The 19707-nt window shown below is 41.9% G+C and overlaps 2 protein-coding genes across 2 annotated transcripts; one reads left to right on the forward strand and one right to left on the reverse strand.

Moving 5' to 3' along the window:
* Positions 1–203: 203 nt before the first annotated feature.
* Positions 204–3426, reverse strand: srfbp1 (serum response factor binding protein 1). Its single transcript, XM_084379354.1, has 3 exons — positions 3342–3426; positions 2252–2821; positions 204–2108 (listed from the first exon to the last, which is right to left on the reverse strand). Exons 2-3 carry the CDS (start codon positions 2819–2821, stop codon positions 852–854), a joined length of 1827 nt encoding a protein of 608 aa, XP_084235480.1. The 5' UTR covers positions 3342–3426; the 3' UTR covers positions 204–851.
* A 44-nt stretch (positions 3427–3470) lies between these two features.
* maco1a (macoilin 1a) lies at positions 3471–18762 on the forward strand. The gene is made up of 11 exons (XM_084379353.1): positions 3471–3717; positions 5063–5204; positions 5900–6026; positions 6184–6307; positions 6439–6617; positions 9278–9815; positions 9935–10093; positions 13308–13490; positions 13637–13757; positions 14116–14290; positions 16576–18762. The coding sequence occupies exons 1-11, from the start codon at positions 3638–3640 to the stop codon at positions 16776–16778; spliced, it is 2031 nt and encodes a 676-aa protein (XP_084235479.1). The 5' UTR covers positions 3471–3637; the 3' UTR covers positions 16779–18762.
* The last annotated feature ends 945 nt before the right edge of the window (positions 18763–19707 follow it).

Genomic DNA, 19707 nt, shown 5'->3' on the forward strand with positions numbered 1-19707 from the left:
TTCCCCGCGACAGTTTTAAACCAGATTAGCATGTGAGCTACTATTGGTCGTCAATGCGTAAAGGGCACCGTGTACGTGTGACGTAGCCGTAACCGACCAATGGCTGCAGAGCTCTGCAACAAAGTAGATTATCTTACTAAATAAACAGTAAACTATGTAATAATGTTAATGTATGTGTTGCTTTTACAATTTCACGAATGAAATAACATTTCACAATGATTTAATGATGTTTTCTAGAAACAAAGGCATCAAAATACATTAAAACCATAGCTATAATATAAACTTTGTATTGTGTAAAGTCATACAATTGTGACAGGCAGGTACCAAAAACAGTGAAAGTCATTTCGCTGAAAGTCGAACCCTGCAGAAGATAATCAATATGCATGTGTATAACAAACATCATTTCAGAAAATGTGTACTACGCAATAACTGAAGCTTTCAGACAAAGCGGTTAAATTGTGTAAAGGTTAATACATTAAAAAAAACAATATTTATAATTTCTTATAGAACTGGCATCATTACAAATCAGTCAAAAGTTGACATGCTTCAGGTGATGTCTTTCACAAATTGGAATGAATTTGTATTTAGTAATAAAAATATTTTAACAACACATTTCTATTGATGTTTTATACAAAAACCTGCAGGTTTTTGTCGTTTTCCAGCCATAAGGATGCGTATGCAGTTTATGCCCAGCAACACACATCACTGAACTATGCTGAGATCACAAAAGGGCAAGTTGGTAAACCTTTACAAATCACTTGTGGGTCAGATAACAACAATCACCCCATATGGCATGTGAGACACCCAACCAAAGGTATGCATTCAGCATTAGTAAACAAACAGGAAACCGCTCAGTCATCATCGTCAAATTTAATCTTCTTCCCCTGGAAGGCCAGGATTTGTCCCTGCTGCTCCTTCCTTTTCTTACTGGCCTCCCAGGATGGATGCAGTGCCTGCTGTGGCTCCTGATGGGAAAAGGCACCTCCTCCCCTGCCTCGCCCCCTCCCTCTGCCAAAAGAGGGGAAACCCTTCTCTGACGACTCTGGCTTGCTGTACCTGGACCCTGAATTTCTGTCTGCTCCCTTCTCCTGCTTTTGAAACTTGGATTGCTGACTAAAATCTCTATTTAGACCACCTCCACCTCTTCCGCCTCTAAATTTATCCCCACCTCTCCCTCTGCCTGAACCCCTGCCCCCACCAGGTTTAGACATGGAGAGAGAAGAACAAAACACAGACTGAAACGAGGTCGCTTTGGACTTAAGCCTAGACTCAAGCTCATCAAGTTGACTCTGGACCTCGTCTGTTGGGCCGACTTTAACTTCAGGCGCCTTCCCCTCTTCTACACCTTTCTTCTTCTTCTTCTTGAATTTGCTCACTTTTCCAACAAAGAAGTCATCCTCATCGTCGCTCTCCTCTGACTGGGAGGACTGCTTGTGGAAACGTTCCTCTGTGCTGTCATCAAAGTACTCTTTCTCTTCATCATCTGATGACTCTACATCACTCTCGTCTTCATCTGTATCACTTTTCTGAAGCACTTCAGGTGCAGGCTTAAGAATGGGCTTCTTTCCTGCATCTTTACTTTGAGGTTTACTTTTCACAATGTCCTTTACTGTACTACTTTTTACTGATGCTGGTCTTACATTCTTAGGCTTGGACTGCAAGTCTTTCCTTTCATCACCAGCAGTAACAGCTGAATGAGCTGCTTTGACCATTTCCTTTACAGGTTGAGCAATAGTTGCATCTGTAGTGTCTATGAGAATACCATCTCCTCCCTCATTGTGTATGATTTCCTTTTCACCCTTTATAATGTCCACCTCGTCTTTCTCACTTGGTCTTTCCACTCTTTTGTCAGGGGATTGTGAAGTCACCTTTACATCTTTATTTTGCACCTTTTCGGCTTTATTTTGCACCTTTTCCTTCTCTACCAGCCTTCCACCCCTCATCCGCTCGTTTTTGAATACTTTCACAGCAATTTTAATGTCCTGGATCTTCTTGTTGAACTGGGGGTGGGTGGCGATGCGTGCTATGGCCCGGTCAGACATAGTAGAGTTGGGGTTTTTACACTCCTTTTCAAAGTTGAGATTCCTCTGCATAGCTGTCTTTGTGACCTGGCAATGGGTTAATAGATAATCCAATCAGAAAAAGTATCATCAATTAGAGTTACCTTTTTGCTATTTGAATTTGCACTGAAATATATTACAGAATAGTAGTCCAAAAATTATGAATACAAAGATTTAATTAGAAAACCTACCAGGTCCGGTGATAGCGCCTTGATGGCGTGGATCTCCTCCAGCAGTCTGGCAGCTCTCCTCTGATTCCTCTCAATCTCTGTGTCCTTCCCCTTCTTCTTCTTCAGGGCGCCCATCTGTCGCGTCAGCTTCCTGATGACCAAAGCCCTCACCCTCTTCACCTCTTTCCTCATCCTCACCACTTCATTGTTGAGGTTCAGGCAATCATCTGGCCTTTTCTCCTTGGGTTTTGCAAACGGCGGAATTTTTCTCTCAATTTTACCTGCAGCCCTTGGAAGTGGTTCCTCTTCTGCCTTGGAAGTGGTTCCTTGTGGAAGTGGTTCCTCTTCTGCCTTGGAAGTGGTTCCTTGTGGAAGTGGTTCCTCTTCTGCCTTGGAAATGGTTCCTAGTGGAAGTGGTTCCTCTTCTGCCTTTTCCGGAGCATCTCTAACTTCCTGTTCTTCATCATCTCCATCTTTCTCTTCATCTCCAGAATCATCTCTTCCTTCGTCTTCCATTTCTTTGTCCTCTTCTTCCTCCTTCTCTATTTCCACAGCAGATGGCTCCATTTTCTCTACCTCGTCCATGATCATCTGTTGAAACATAAACCCAGTGTAGATCGGTAATTAGATGCTGTGCTGGGGACAACCACTTTAAACCAACAAAAGCAAAAAACATCACGATATGTATGTAAATGCAATGCGTTCTCATTCTCATCAAGAAATGCCAAAGCTCATTTAAAACTTGTGATTGTTTTTTGTCTCTCAGTGTATCCATCACTGTAGACCTGGTTCCTGCATGTTTCACCTAAACCTCCCCAAAATGCATTCATATTACACCACGAACTTCTTTGTCGAACATATATGTATATCTAGACTGGTCATGAAGTCGCTGCTGAATAGGCTTGAGGCAAAACACATTTTTGTTGAGAGAGCACAAGCATGGTTAAATGCCTGACCAAGTTTGCCAAACAAACGTGGAGTCAGCATGGATACGTTTTAACACGTAACATCGTGTGTGTGCGCTCATTTTATGCACCAGTGGCGTATACATAACAAACGGTAGCTTATATAATAAAATAGCTTCAATATAACCCGTTATTGACACACTTACCGCCCAGTAACGACTATTAAATATTTAAAACTCAGAGAAACGTCTCGACTCGTTGGAGGCATCCATGTTTGCTACGCCACCGACGGCGTCATGACGTCAAGCGCAGGCAAGAGGACGCAGCGTGTCGTGAAAAGGGGAGGGCCTTCCGCGGACTGTTTTTATTTATTTCTTTGTTTCATGTGCATAAAACAACAACAATGGTGGATAACTGAAGAAGTGTGAAAATTAGGATGAGCGAATGACATTTCCAGTTCCAGTTACCAGACCGATATCACAAGTGAATCAACAGGGGGAGGATGAAGCGGCGCAATGCGGACTGCAGCAAACTCCGACGGCCGTTAAAACGGAACCGAATCACCGAGGGTATATATAGCAGGTACAAAAAAGGGGCTGGAGGGACGTTATTGTATAACAATGGCGCCTCTCTGCATATGTCAAGACGGGGCTGCCAGCTTCTGCTACATTCATATTTTAGCACGCTTTGGTTAGGAGCTACAGAAGGAGCTAACTGAACATGCCCGCGTATTGTTAAAATTATCGGCCTAACGTTACTTAGAAGGCATCTCGTACGTGATTTGTCCCCGACTAGGTAACGTTTCTTTTAATTCAAATTCTGGCTATATGTGACATGAAAGCTGGCCGCCAGACTCTGGACATTAAGTATGAATTGTAACACATTGTGCACAATGGAAACCCCTTCAGCTAAAACAAAGAGAGCATGAACTTGTGAGAATAATGAAGCTTTAGCTCGAGCTGACAGCAGCAGCGTCAGGAGCGCTTCTTTTGAAGTCCGGGGTGATGCTATGGCGGGGGTCTCACCTGTGCTTTGTCTGCCAGAGGTCTGAAACTGGAATACGCCGATCAAACATTACCAGCAAAACAATCAGGTTTAACTGGGACATGCAAAGCGCACATCTTAGGCCTACTTAAGGAGATGCAATATCAAAATAGCAAGCTGTTTTCCTATAGATATAGATTGATTGATTGATTGATTGATTGATTGATGGCGAGCCAGAAAAAAAGACACCAGCTGTGCTTTAAAGAACATGTCCAGACATGTCACTGTATACATTCTCTCTCTGTGTCTCTCTCTATCTACCTCTCTTTCACTGGTTTGACTGTTTCTCAACCATTATTATCTCAGTCAGTTAATTTGATGATAGAAACACAATTAGTGGGAATATCCAGATTTGTATTCACGCTCATGGTTGCACTGTAGAAGTGACCTTAAAGGTGCACTATGTAGTTTTAATCAAAAGAGACTTATTTTTTATGCCTAAACAAACTGACCTTAAAGCACAATACAATTCATACTGTTTTACTTACTTGTTTATATGTGGCAGACCCTGCCACCTTTCTAGCTGCAAACAGTGTTCTGGGGACCTTATTTTCCTCTGAGAACAGCGTGTCTATTCAGTTATGGAAAAAATAGTAATAATTAATATTGTAAATATTAAAATTCCGAGTTTGAATTTGCTCTCCAAAACTGCACAGTGCCCCTTTTAATTTGCTTTAGAATCTAGTAAGACCTTGAGGTGATGCTTCAGTCACACCCAAGATGTCGTTCTTATAAACATTAGACTGTTGTATAAACCTGGCGCTTGTCATGATACCATCTAAATCCATTGTAAACCCTGTTTAGCATCCTGTCTTTGTCACGTTCTTGTGTCTTCCATTTGATTTTCTCCATCTTGATTTCTCTATCTTGTCTCTTCCCGCAGCACGTTCCTGTATCTGAAGTTCCTGGTGGTGTGGGTGTTAGTTCTGCTGGCCGACTTTGTGCTGGAGTTCAGGTTTGAGTACCTGTGGCCCTTCTGGCTTTTCATTCGAAGTGTCTACGACTCCTTCAGATATCAGGGACTGGTAAGAGCCTGTTTGTATGACCCTAAACCTCCCCTCCCCCTTTCCACCTGACAATAAAGGGACACAGCGTTTTGGAGAAGAAATTTAAAAATATGAATTGTAATATTTTCAATATTAATGAGGTAATAATACAAACTCTGAAATATTTAGTTTTTCAATATCTGAATAAACAAGCTGTTCTCAGAGGAAAATAAGGTCCCCAGAACACTGTTTGAAGCTAGAAAGGTGGCAGGGTCCGCCACATATAAACAAAGTAAAACAGTATTAAAGTATCTTGTCCTTGAAGGTCAGTCTGTTTATTTAGTTTGTTAAGGCATAAGAAATCAGTCAGTGAAAATCTCTGATTAAAATGTCGTTGCAAAACTACCTAGTGCACCTTTTAAATTGCATGTTTTTACCCAACCTGTAGCCTCTGTACTGTTCATGTCGTAGCAAAGAAACGGGATGGGATAAATGGGATAAAGGTTGCTTAGATGGTATCATACTTGTCAAACTTGATGGTTGGGAAAGATGAGGTTTTTGAGTGTGTTTTTAATGCACATGTTAATGTGTAAGTGTGACGGGGCTATGCTTGTGCATACATGCCTCTACATTAGTGCACATGTGTATATCCATGTTTTCCACACAGAAACTACTGTATCTCTGCACCACTGTCAAGGCGTATTTAACTGTCTGTGCCTTTCTCCTACTCTTAGGCGTTCTCTGTCTTCTTCGTATGTGTGGCGTTTACGTCAGACATCATCTGCCTCCTCTTCATCCCCGTCCAATGGCTGTTTTTCGCTGCCAGCACCTACGTATGGGTCCAGTATGTCTGGCACACAGGTTAGTCCAAGTTTTCTGCCGACTGTTATTATCTCTGCCAGCAAAACAGTCACTTTCACCTCAAAGACTCGGTGCGCAAGAAATTCACGGCTGCCAAGTTTCTTCAAGAGTGCTGATATATATTTTTTTCTTCCCTTCGTCTTTTACTTTCACACAGAGAGAGGAGTCTGTCTACCCACTGTATCGCTGTGGATCTTATTTGTGTACATCGAGGCTGCCATACGGTTCAAAGATCTGAAGAACTTTCATGTAGACCTGTGTCGCCCCTTTGCTGCTCACTGGTAAACACCATATGGAGCCTTTTGTCAAACTTTTGTCAGAAAAAATAGTACATCCTTTAATAGTTCATAGCTAAAAATATAAGATACTCGTCCTTAAAAGCTGACTATGTGTCTCTCTCTTCACCTCCTAGTATCGGCTATCCAGTGGTGACTCTGGGCTTCGGCTTTAAGAGCTACGTTAGCTACAAGATGCGACTGAGGAAACAGAAGGAAGTGCAGAAAGAGAATGAATTCTACATGCAGCTTCTACAGCAGGCTTTACCTCCAGAGCAACAGATGCTGCAGAGACAAGAGAGGGAGGCAGAAGAGGGTAAGACATTGACACATATGCATGAAAAAAATTACCAAAATAAAACACAATAGACTGAACAACCAAAAAGTAGGTAGGACAGTAGGTGTCAGGACACCCATGAGAAGGGAACAAGGGTGCAAATATTACCAGATGAACATGCAGTGGGTTACTTAACCAATTCAGTGGCTGACTTTGTCTAGGCCTATACAATCAAAGCCACTTACTGTGACCTCCTTTATACCATGTAGTTGACTTAACTCCTTGCAGATTGTTTAAACAAAAAGCCTTGTAAACGTAGAAGACGTGACAGAGCAGCTGTACTGGATTGCACTAGGTTTTATACAGAAGATGTACCTGATAAAGTGTCCAAAGAGAGTATTTATTTCTGTACCTTTTTAATTTCCAACATAATTTATAATTTTAAAGGGACAATTCAACCCAAAATCAAAAACACATCTTTCTCTTGATTATAATGAAATGAGATGGTACCAGGCTCGTGGTGCTCACCAAAAATGGCCGCGTTTCCCAGATTCGATCGTTCTTAAGGACTTAAGAAGGCTCTTAAGAAGGGTTCGGCTAAGAAGGAGCGCTAAGATACGGGTGTTTCCCAGATGCGTTCTTAACTGCCTTCTTAGGAGAACCTTAAGATCAAGCCAAAGAAGCTTCTGAAGAAGCTCTTAATGGGAGCTGTCCACCGCGCTGCTGCTGTGCTGAATCAATCGATGCCAGGCAGATCGATCACCCACCTCTTTATCAGCGCATAAGTGCGTGTGTGTGTGCGCGCGCTGTCAGACCGGGCTGTCCAGGCAAAGAGATCCAACGGCCGTTGGATCTCCGCACGGGGCAGCCGGTACTTTGCCTGGACAGCCCGGTCTGACAGCACGTCCAGAGGGGAGAAGTGCTGACGCACGTATGCATTTATGTAAACCGTCTGGCTTCGCGCACGGCGACGCTGTTGGTTCGCAGCGAGAATGTGCTGTATTGCAGCCATGGTTTCTCACACGCGCGGACTTTGGCAACGCAGAGTAGCAGGGGAAGCCTCTCTGGATGAGGTTCAGCTGAGTTTAATACATCTGTTCCCTTGATATCTGTGAAATGCCACAGGGTTGTTGTTTTTTTTATGTGTAGTACTATAAACTCATATATGCAGATGTTGCGGAAAAGTTAAACGTGTAATTCAATAAAAAGTTTTTTTTTCATCTACCATTTTCTTATTTTTTTTTTCTTGCGCCAGTGGTCCGCAGCTATGAGCGCATTTCAACACTGAGCATTGTTTTATTATTTCGCAAAGTGGAGGATATAAATTTCCCTGACGCGCTTGATCACTGAGCATTTGGTCGCTAAGAAGGCTGTTAAGAGTGGGTCAGCTCGATCTTACATTTCCTTCTTAGTGAAAGATCTTCTTAAGCTAAGAGCGACTCTGGGAAACACATCCTTCTTTCACAGCGTTCTTAAGAGCGCTCCTAAGAAGATCTTAGCACTTAAGAGCTTCTTAACGAATCTGGGAAACGCGGCCAATGACATTTGAAAGATTCAACAGAACTCTCTCTCCAGAAATCATGAGCCAAGATAATCAAGGTGAAAAAATATGTATTTTTTAATTTTGGAGCAAACTGTCCATTTAACGTTTCCTTCTAGGGCTGCACCTTAAAAGTCGATGGTGTGAGTGGAGAAGGCCCACAATTAACTCACATTTTGTCAGTCGAATCATTGCACCTTTGATTTTTTAGCTGCGTCACTGAACACACAGCAGTGCAGGAGCAACAGGGTGGCAAGCTACAAACAGAGTCTCTAAATGACAACAAACCACAAAACTCACTGCTGAAGTGGAGAGGAGTGATAGAAACACAGGGCAGCACAACTCCATTCTTCTTGCTCCAGTGATGACTGTCAGTGAAGTCAGTTAAACTTCTTTTGAACCAGATGGTGGTACAACCTCCGCTACTGCTGTCCACTGCTCTGTTGGGCAGGCGAGCCGCTCCATGGTGCGCTGGAATTTGTCACTGAACTTTTGTGCCCACTTTTACTTTCACGTTTTGAAATCTGATAGTCTCATCTAGGCTGATGTGGATTTGACTGACAAAGTTCTGCTTTGGTTACAACCCTATTGCTTCCACACCTGTAGTTCTGTTGATATAGTGTGGACCAATGGGGGAAAAATCAGCAACTACAGAACTAAGCGGAGAAACATGATGTCTCACAGATTGTCAAGTAACTCATTAACTGGACGGTTTTGGTGATCTCATCCTGCATTAACAGTGCTACGTGGACCAGCACAGGAAAAAAATGTTGCCCTTTACTGAACCATATGTGTTTATTTATCTTTTTTGGTGTCACAAACAGCTCCTGAGGCAACAGACTGATTTCCTAGTAATAGCTTTTAGAACTCTGCTAAAATCACATATCTCTAATCAAAAATCCAGTGTTTGGTGTGGGTGTAACCCTTACTTTCACACCACAAACGAACCGCACCAGAGCCCGCTTGGAAGCAGACAGGGACCCACCTTTTCAAGCAGTCTCAGTCCTCTTATTTGGTTGGCACCAGATTCAATTTGACAGCTTTCACACCAGCCTAAATGAACCGAATTAAAAAGCCATCATTCAGTCCATGTTTGATTTAGGATTTGCTTATTTCTGTCCAGCGTCTTCTAACACTGCCTGTATTTGCTCTCTTTCAGCTGCTTTAGCTAAAGGCATCTCAGAGGTAGAGCCCACAGTAATATCACAAAACGGTGCACCTCCTGGAAAGAAAAGCACCACAGTCCCGTTACCAGAACTGGAGTACCGGGAAAAAGGGAAGGACAGTACTGGAAAAGAGCGTGAGGGCAAAAAACAAAACACAATTGGAATCAATAACAACAGTATTATACACGCACTGGACTCCAAACTACAGGAGACAGAGTACATAGAGAACTACGCCGGGGCAAAGAGACTGAATAACGACCTGGCAGGAGAAAACACACATGCCGAAACCAACACACACTCTACTTCTAAAGAGGAAATGGGGGGCAAGAACTACAAAAACGCCAGCGGAGGCGGGGGCAACATTTCCAACTCGTCTCCGCGGAATCACAGCTCATCAAACGGCAGCGTGCCGCCAGGTTCCTCAGCCAGTAAGAATGAGAAGAAGCAGAAGGGGTCAGGGAAGGGGCAGAAGGACCCAGTGGAGAACTGCATCCCCAACAACCAGCTGGGCAAGCCCGACGCTCTTGTACGGTAAGACACCCACTGTTCACCCCTTTCAAATACCCACTCCTCGTTTGCCTTTGCTGATGTGGTTTCCTGTAGCTGCCTTTTGATGATGCCATGGCCCTCTCTTTTTCCTCCTCTTAAAGGCTGGAGCAGGATGTGAAGCGTCTCAAGGCAGATCTTCAGGCCAACAGGCAGTTGGAGTCAGAGCTGCGGAGTCAGCTTTCCTCTCTGAGCAGCCAGGACCGCAGCCTTCGCTCGGAGCTGGGCCAGCTCCGCCAGGACAACGAGCTGTTACAAAACAAGTGGGTGCATGTACCGTAACCCTGACAATCAACTCAAGTTGTTACGCAATAAATATAATTTCCTCGACAGCATGTTGAGGTAGGGAGCTGGTTAGTTAAGGGATGAAAACAAAAAACAAACAAGGAGCAGTGTACTGGCTTTTGGAGGGTTTTGTGGGTGTATTCAAAAACATGATCTCCACAGTGCATTGAAGAACAGCTGGAGCTTTGCTAATGTATTTTCATCCCCTCTTCATTTTTCTGTCCTGTACAAGCATGAATTGCTCCTGGCGTAATGTTCAGATAGATGTATGGCTTTCGAGCGAACCACATAATGACAAACCACCCACAGGGCCTGGCTGACTCCCACCACGACAGCATGTGACGTCACTTCGCATCATGTTAAAAAATACCACTGTAAGAAGCGTCCCAGAGCGGCTACGCTGAAGAGACTCGACAATGTAAAAGCACTGTGTAAAACACAAGAGGATTCTCTCTACTATCCACTATCGCCCATTTCACAGAATCAATGAAAGTACAATGTGTCCCAGAATCAAATCTGAATTTTGCCTAGTTTTACAATACCACACAGGAAAATGTCACATAGCCTGGTATACCCAACTGAAAGAAAAAAGTGTCACGATACTGGAATTTCTAAAATACCTTGAAAAATATCAATATACGATACACTGTTCGATACCACAGGGAAAACATGGCATACTGTAACATTGAGGGCAGAAAATTTTAGATTTTAAATACAGATTAATATAAAAAGACTTGTGTACTGTGTGTTAAGCACAACAGCTTTTAAGACAAATTACTTCTGACCATAGACAGATGAGTGGGAGGAGGCGGGCTTATGCGGACAGTGCAGTCTGCCGTCGGAAACGAGAGAGCGAGAAAGCACAGCTGGTATCAGTATTGCTACTGTGGAAAATTAGTATTGAAACAGCTTCAGATATTCAGTACCGATATTTATTGATATTTTTAACAGCCCTAGTGGAAAACGCTGCCAGGTCTGTGGCCACACCCAGGAGGCAAGAGGAGAGAGAGTGCAGGTGACAGGGAGGTACCGAAATGAAATATTGTCTAAGATGAAACATTATCCTGCTCCTACAATAAGAGTAATCTTCAAAAACAAAACAACAATGGCGCTACAGCATACTGTACTGTTGTAGCCATCCTAAATAATCTCAGAGGAATTTCCTTTACCAGCACAGTTTTAGATAGATTTAGATTAGATTAGATTTAATTTTAATCTGAAATAATCAGAGTGGTTTTAATGTAAATGAGAGTATGAGATTTGATTTGAATCTCGACTCCAAGGCATACATTGTGTGAGAGCACTCATTTCTAGGATGGCTTTAAAGGTGTCATTCGCGTAAATTAGTCGAACAGCATCTGAAACCCCACACACACACACACACCCTTTCAACCACAGAAACTTTCCAAAAAACTGAAACTCTGGCAAGCACGCCCCACTTCACGCCATGATTAGTCAGTTGTGTGGAGGAAAAGGATACTTTCGCTTCTTCACGCAACTACTTCTATCACTTTTTTTGTACAAAAAAAAAATAAAATCCAACACTATGAATGCCTTCGAGGAAAGACTGCATAGGGGTTCAGCACATGTATGAAAACATTTTTAACATGATACCTTCAAACTCAACTGACTGAATCACCTGACAAATCAAGTGTCAGCAGTTGAGCTCCCCTCGCCCACAACACTGTTATCAGCTCAGCTACCATTCACAGTGCGTCACTTCCTCCTTAAAAAAAAGGCCACAAAAAGCCACAGAGGAATCATCACGTATCAATTCCGGCTGAACACATTGCACAAACTACTGTGTTTGAAGCACAGGGGCTTTAAAAGCAGATTAAGTCTATGACGTCTATCTCTATAAGTTACTTGTAGGTCATGTAACAACTGAACCTGTCTCCTTCTCCAGAGGTCTCTGACTAAGCCTGGATACACAAACATTGCTTTCTCTGCTAGTGTAATGATGTGTTATCAGTGAACAACCTTAAAGGTTAAACCTTTTAAATCTGAGGTGTATTTACAAACATTATCAAAGGATTTCAGTTTGAGTTATAATGCCAGTAAAGGGGCAGAGAGGCTGTAAAATTGAAATGAATACCCATGAGAACCCCCAAGGTGCATTGAGGACACATTTGAGATCCGATCACTCCACATTCAGATATGGTCTGGGCCGCATGCGACCGCATTCTTTTAGCAGTGTGTTCACACATGTCCTCGGCCACACCAAAAGACCGCCTACTCAGCAACAACAGGCAGAATGGATTACACGCTGTCTGATTTCCATGTGGTTCAATGTAACGTATACAGTATTATGGGCTCTCTTAACCTGCCAATGTTGGCAGCAGACATTTGTGAATACACCGTCTGTTTCAACTAACCATTGAATAAGTAACCATGATATTCCCAGACTCCCCTACGAATAGTGTGATTTTAAGAGTTGCTGAGTGAGGAGAAATTTAAACTCTGCGAAACAGCTACGACCAATTCTGAATCATTCATGTGTTCTTGTAAATCTGGCATTAAATGCAATATATTAAGTCGTTTCTTTCACTGTCAAAAGTTTGTCGCAGCATTGCTGTACCAGCCTGTCTGCCTCTGTGTCTAACGCGCTTCTTACTTGCAAACATTTAGCAGCTGATTGAACACTGTTTCAGCTGATTTCATCATTTACACTAAATTTATGACAGAAGACAATGTTGAATTTTACAAATACAGTAAACAGTAACCAATACAATCTACTTCTTTATTGCCTGTGGAGAGAGTCCCCAGACTCCCTAAAAAAATTGCTCAATTTTGTGAGTTGTTCAGTTAAGAACACTTTTTCAATTTGGTGCAATGCTGGCTGTGGCAAATTCTTTCTATTTGAGCCTTCTTGTTAATTCGGCAAACTTTATACACAAAGATATTTCTTTATTTGTGTAAAAGAAAGATCTCTTCTGTTTCTTCAAGTGATTATCGTGTTTATTTGCATGAAGAGCAGGAAAGTAAGGTCCAATCACAAGAGGTCACTCAAGATGTATGTTAATGTCAGGTGTGAACTGACGGTCTCGAGGTGTCCTCTTGTGATCGGATCACTCAGGACGGACGTTAATACCAGGTCTGAATCCCTCAGAGACTGCACATTTAATCTCTGAGCCTGTGCTAAGTGCGTATCATGATCCAGCCAGGTTGACTATGATCTTCTCCACTCTTTAGGCTCCACAGTGCCGTCCAGGCCAAGCAGAAAGATAAGCAGACCATCTCCCAGCTGGAGAAGAGGCTAAAGGCTGAGCAAGAGGCCCGTGCCCTGGCTGAGAAACAGCTGGCTGAGGAGAGGAAGAGGAAGAAGATGGAAGAGGCCACTGCTGCCAGAGCGGTAGCACTAGCTGCTGCAACAAGGTATCATGATCTCATTATCTAACCCAGCTTTGTGTTGTCTAAATGAACTTAAAATTTGAACAGATTGAATCTGTAAATATCAACACAGGAGGTGTAGTGCCTTCCGGCTCTTCACAGAGTTGTTCTTTTTCTCTCCTGTCAAACAGAGTGGAGTCCACTGACTCTCTGCGTGGTCGCATCAGAGAGCTGGAGACAGAGTGTAAGAAGCTCAGCATGGACATGAAACTTAAGGAGGAGCAGATAAGGGATCTGGAGGGCAAGTGTCAGGTGAGAAGGAATAACTCATTATCTGATAAGAAAACAATTTTGGTGAAAGATAAACAGACTGTAGAATAGATTATCTAAATGCTGTGGAGTTGTAAATGTGCTCTCATCTGCAGTCGAAAGCTGCTGCAGTACTTGACTTTGAAACAAATGCGATCACTTCACTCAAATTATATGCCTCTTAAGTTTGAGTAATTGATGTAATTAAATGAATAGACCTCCTGTGCCTTTGGAGAGCATCAGACATTTAGCACAGTAACAGCTTTGTTTAGAAAATAAGAGCATTTAGTAGCTTATCATTTTTGATGAGTGTTTATCTCTTCTCTCATTCATTTTCCTTTTCCTATCCTGCCATGTTCAGGAGCTGCGGAAGTATAAAGAGAATGAGAAGGACACAGAGGTGTTGATGTCAGCGCTGTCGGCCATGCAGGAGAAGACCCAGCACCTGGAGAACAGCCTGAGCGCTGAGACCAGGATTAAACTGGACCTCTTCTCTGCACTGGGGGACGCTAAGAGACAGCTGGAGATAGCACAAGGTAGCTGTTGGCTGGAGGGCTGTGATGTTACTGTTGGTAATTGGTAACAAATTATGCAAAGCGCTTGACGGGAGCGACAAATGATCTAAGAGAGAGAAGTTGAAAATGGAACTTTTTTAGTTATACAGGCAGTGACCAGAAGGTGAAATCACCCATCCTTACACGATGATGAGAAAGCAATAAAAAACAGTTTGCAGTTGTTAAGCTTGGAGCCATCATCATCATCAAGTCAGCAGATAATGGAATATTAAAAAGCCACGGTAAACAAGGAAGCAGCGACTGAAACCACACCAAACCCTGCCGTAACTATTTCTAACCAGGTGTGACCGAGTGTCTGCGCATAATTATTTCTGCTTTTGGAAATTGCCTCAATAAGCCTGAGCCATTACCACCACACCACAAAGCCACAAACACTGCAGCACTGATTGTGTTTCCATTCCATAGCTTGCTCGCGGGATCCTACAGTGGTTTCTTCCTGTGTGTCTTTCTGGCTGCTCTCAGTGCCACAGACCCACAGGATTAAATGATTACTCTTCAGCACTTAAACCCAGCACATCTGAATGTTTACAGCAGAGATCTCATGTCTGCTAGTTTGATTTATTTAAGGCATAAAACATCAAATGATTTCTCCAAATGAGTGTTTTAAAAGTTACGTTTTTTTTGTATTTTATATACATATAAAACAGACCAGCACCTGTGTCCAACAGGTACATTCAAGCCAGTTATTCAAACACTGCATATTAATATTACAGTGAGCAGTGAAATGTAGACCGTATGTACATATGTATGTTACAGTTCATACTGAACAGTATTAGGAGTGCGGTCGCGCCTCATTTTTCTGTCCAAAACCGAGAGAGTAGCCCAACCTGAACGTGACAGGCCTTCTGTTTTTTCATGTCTGAAGTTGTTACCGTGGTTACAGCTTGCCTGTTTACCCTGATCACACACAAGTACAGTGTAAGTAACAAATAGCCTCTGTGTTGCGTTCAAAGCCTTGTTGCGTAAATGACAAACCCCATCACTTAACAGGACATATAGCTCCAACATAGACAATAGATCCAACACTTATTATCACTTATCACTTTTTTTCACTCAAGCACAGCACAGCACAGCACAGCACAAAATAGCAACTGAGGTGACATACTTGACCTGTACTGGCCCGGCTCATGGGTTCCAACAGATTTGGGTCTGGTGTCCATGCTAGTTTGAAATGAGAAATTCAGGTCTTTCTATTTTGCTGTGTTAATAGTAAAAGATGAAAGTGTGGTATGTTTAGTGTTTCACTTATAATGTTGATATCACAACAGCTCCTGAGAAAAATCTTTTTCACACTACAGTTACCATTATACTGCGGAGGTAACCTAACTGTAATAGGCCTTTTTTCCCAGCAGACATTCTGACTTGTCATAGCAGGGAAAGCACCAGTGACATGAATCTCCTTAATGATGGCTCAGCTCCATTTAGTGGGCAGTTGTTACTAATATGATTAGCTATTGCCTGCTGTGACCTGTCAAATAAGCACTATAATGGGAGAGCAGCGTAGCAGTCTATTAATAGCTAACACAATTAGTATTAGCCAGCATGTTAGCTAATAGTAGCCCCATCTTACAGTGAATTATGTGGCGGAGAAGGTTGTCAAAAGTACCATAAGAAGTGTCGAGTTTTGTTTTCTAAATGCTGTATCTTTTGCAATAATAAATGAACCTTTTAATATGAAATATCGGCCGAAATATTGATATTAGAATTATTTACTGCCTTATATCTGCATTGAGTTGGTCAAGCTCTAAGAATGACATAAACCAAGATAAAGGATGTCATGCATATAGCTAGGCCTGCAGTTAATGATTATTTTCAGTGTTGATTAATCTGTAGATTATTTTCTGGATTTATTGATTGGTCCATAAAATGTCTAAAAATGGTGAAAAATGTCGATCAATGTTTCCCAAAGCCCAAGGTGTAGTCGTCAAATGTCTTGTTGGGTCCACAACATAAAGATAATTAGTTAACTGTCATAGAAAAGGAAAGAAACAATAAAAATACCTTTTTTAAAGACCTTATAAAGACTTTTCTTTCCTGCTGGCAATTGAGTTTAAAGTTTACAACTAATGGATTAATCATTGCAGCTCTAATGCCAGTGTATAGGAAGGGCTCTCTTTACCCACCTACACTGGAAAGTTATAAATCTGTCAAGGATTCAATTTGCAAAGACACTTCAGTACAAATGTCCCCCTGTTCTGCCCTCCATGCTGTTACATGAATGTCTCTGTTTCCTTCGTCTCCTCCAGGCCAGATCCACCAGAGGGAGCAGGAGATTGCAGAGCTGAAGCAGAAGATAGCAGAGGTGATGGCAGTGATGCCCAGCCTGTCCTACTCCTCAGACGGCAGCAACCTCAGCCCCGTCACCCCGCACTACTCCTCCAAGTTCATGGACAATAGTCCCTCGTCCCTGGACCCCAACGCCTCAGTCTACCAGCCCCTCAAAAAGTGACTGTGACACCCACACTTTTGTCAGACAGAACTTTGTCTCTTTTCTTTATCTTGGTGAAGCTCTCGGTTTCGGTTTTGGGTTATTTCTGGTTTTTGATTTGTTTACCAGCCCCTGACAGGTTTTGCACTCTAACGTACCACATAATGACACACACACAGTGCACACAACCCCTCCTAACATCTGTGTATTTGGCTCCTTTTTTTGGTTCTATTATGAGAACTATTATTTTTAGGGGGTTGTGTACAATATGAGTTTCTTATTTTTTGTTGTTGAGTTTTGGGATTTAGCCATTAGACAGAGTGATCTGTTTGAAGGGGGAGAAAGGAACACACAGTTTGTCGGCCAAATGTCTACAGAAGAGCCATCGTGCATCGCTTTGTGTCAGTCTTCTTTTGGTGTCAGTATGAACCCCCTTACAGCCATATTTTCTTCTCTAGTGAACTGACACCCAGACTTTTCTTTTCAAATACAATTGGCTTTTTCCGTGATGGTTAATATCAAGGCAAGAAGACGTGTTTTCAGTTCAGATCGGAGTCTGAATCTCACCTGTAAAGTAAAGCCCTGTGAGAGATACGTGAATGTAAAACTGTTCATGTTTTGCTATCACCATTAACTTAAATCAGTGATTGTTTGTTTTGTAATGTTTCAGTTCGGTTATGACAATGTGATATTGAACAGTTTGCTGTTTTCTTCGGATATTCCAATACGATTTGTTCTCTTAGTGCTGGAACAGTAAAGTCTCCAGGATTATCAGTAAGTGAATGAAGCAGATGTATTGCTGTCCTCAAAAAAAAAAAAAAAAGAATGCTACTGCTAGATTCGACCTGGCACTGCCAAAATGTCGCATTAACGTCCACCTGTTTGCTGCAGACGCCTCCCCTCTCCCTCTGGACCAAATTAGAGCCCGTTAGGTCATATTGTTCACTGGATTTAATGATGTCGAGGTAACCGGTCGTTACCATTATTTGCAGATTTTACAGTGCCTTGCAGTTTGTCTTTTTAAGATGCAAAAACCACATACTCTGCAATCCTGGGATCTAAAAGCATCAAGCCTCAAAGCCGCGTTTCTCTCTCCAACGCTGATTTGCCTGGTTTTCCTTCAAGATTTCTCACATTCTTACAATTTCAGTATTCAAAGGCCGAAAAGTGTCACCACAGACACGTTCAATGTTTATTTTTCCAACAAATTGTTCACAATTTTACAGACTTAAAAGGGAATACATTACACTGGACATGGTGCATGTCATTTCATGGTGACACAGTCTTGGTATGCCAAACACCAACCAAACTGATTGTCTATTATCGTGCCCTACAGTTGGCATTTAGTTGTTTACAACAATGTACATTAACATACTGAGGAATGTTTTCTTTGTTTATTTCATTTCAGTTCTTAAGTGCCAAGTGTTGATGTTCGGTTTCCATCCATACTTTGGTCGATGTAGCTAGCAGACGACGAGTGCTGTTGTTTTTTTTTCCGTCATTAGAACATATTCAGACGGTGTTGTGTTTACAAGGTTCTGAGCTGATCATGACAAGGCAGCAGGTGGTCAGTTGGACTGATTGTGTTATTCACACATTTATTTATTTGTTACAGACTTTTGTTGAGTGGCACCTCCTTGATATTTCCCATCATATTCAGTTGATTTCCTATATTTTCTACCAGGAAGGATTCTGTGAATGTGTTGTGTTGGGAAAAGGTTACCCCCGAACCATTTGACCATGTCGTGCTGTCATGTTGCCTACCTGGGGAAAAAAAAAAAGTATTTTTCGTGGATCGCTCTGGTGTTGTGAATTCAATTCTCAAGTTGCTTTTATAAGTTTGTGTAGAAGGAAGAAGGTTTAAAAAAAAAAGTGCTTTGTTTTATCTTTTCATTGTTCCACTATGTTTATTTTCTTTAACCAAAGTGATGGTGGCTGTGTCACACTGTTCACTTTGGCCATCACTATTAAAGAAAGTCTTGCTGGTGGCAATGCAAGCTGTTAAGTCTGTGTATGTGTCATGATCTGTGTGTCTAGTTTTCCTTTTTATGCTCGCTAGAAACCAGACTTTTAACCCAAAATCAACCACCGGAGTGATGCCGTGGTCCATAGCATTTGAGATGTCAAAACAAGGAAAGTTAATGCTGGAGGGGAAATTAAATGACATTTATTCACAAACCAATTCTGCTTTAAGGTGCAATATGCGAGAATTTTTACTTGAAAACACACTAAAATGCAAACAGAATGATGTTATGACGTCTATGTATTGTGTTGGACCATTAGATGCAAAGCTGACCGAGCTGACTAGCTAATGGCAGCTACAGTTAAAAGCAATTAGTGGTTGTCTGGTGATATGCTACCCCCTGTTTGTCTTGAGTATGAATTCAACAGGTGACTAACTCTACATACAGCACCTTTAATCGGCATATTTTCTCAATTCAGAAGTTACATGTATATTTCCATGTAGTTAACAACTCATATATGTTTCAAGCATTTAGTTTTGTCTCTCCCAAACCTGCAGGCCAGTTACATGAATATGGTTTACATCCTAATATGTAAAACCTAGTTGCTCAACCTCTGGATATGGTCAGAAAAATATAGTTCTCCTGTGGTTTGATGCTGCCTTCAGGGAGCCTTGTAAAAAAAATCTATTTCTCAGTAAAGAATATGCACAAGTTCATTTTGGCCATTTCAGGGCAGACAAAACAGCCAAGTAAGCCTTTTCATAGAAATCCTGAGGCCACTGTTTATTTTTCATATAGGATTTACGTATATGTGTGCGTGTCTGTGCGTCTGACTGTTGTAACAGGCTGACATAAATGTTAGGTAAATATGACCCACTTCCAGGAAGATAACAGTTTTGTTCACAAATAGGATGGCATCTGAAACTGAATAAAGAAAACGTAAACATACATTTTACATATATAAATATAAATATATATATATATAT

This window comes from Pagrus pagrus (genome assembly GCF_965226575.1).
Source record: "Pagrus pagrus genome assembly, chromosome: 17".
Taxonomy (NCBI): Eukaryota; Metazoa; Chordata; class Actinopteri; order Spariformes; family Sparidae; genus Pagrus; species Pagrus pagrus.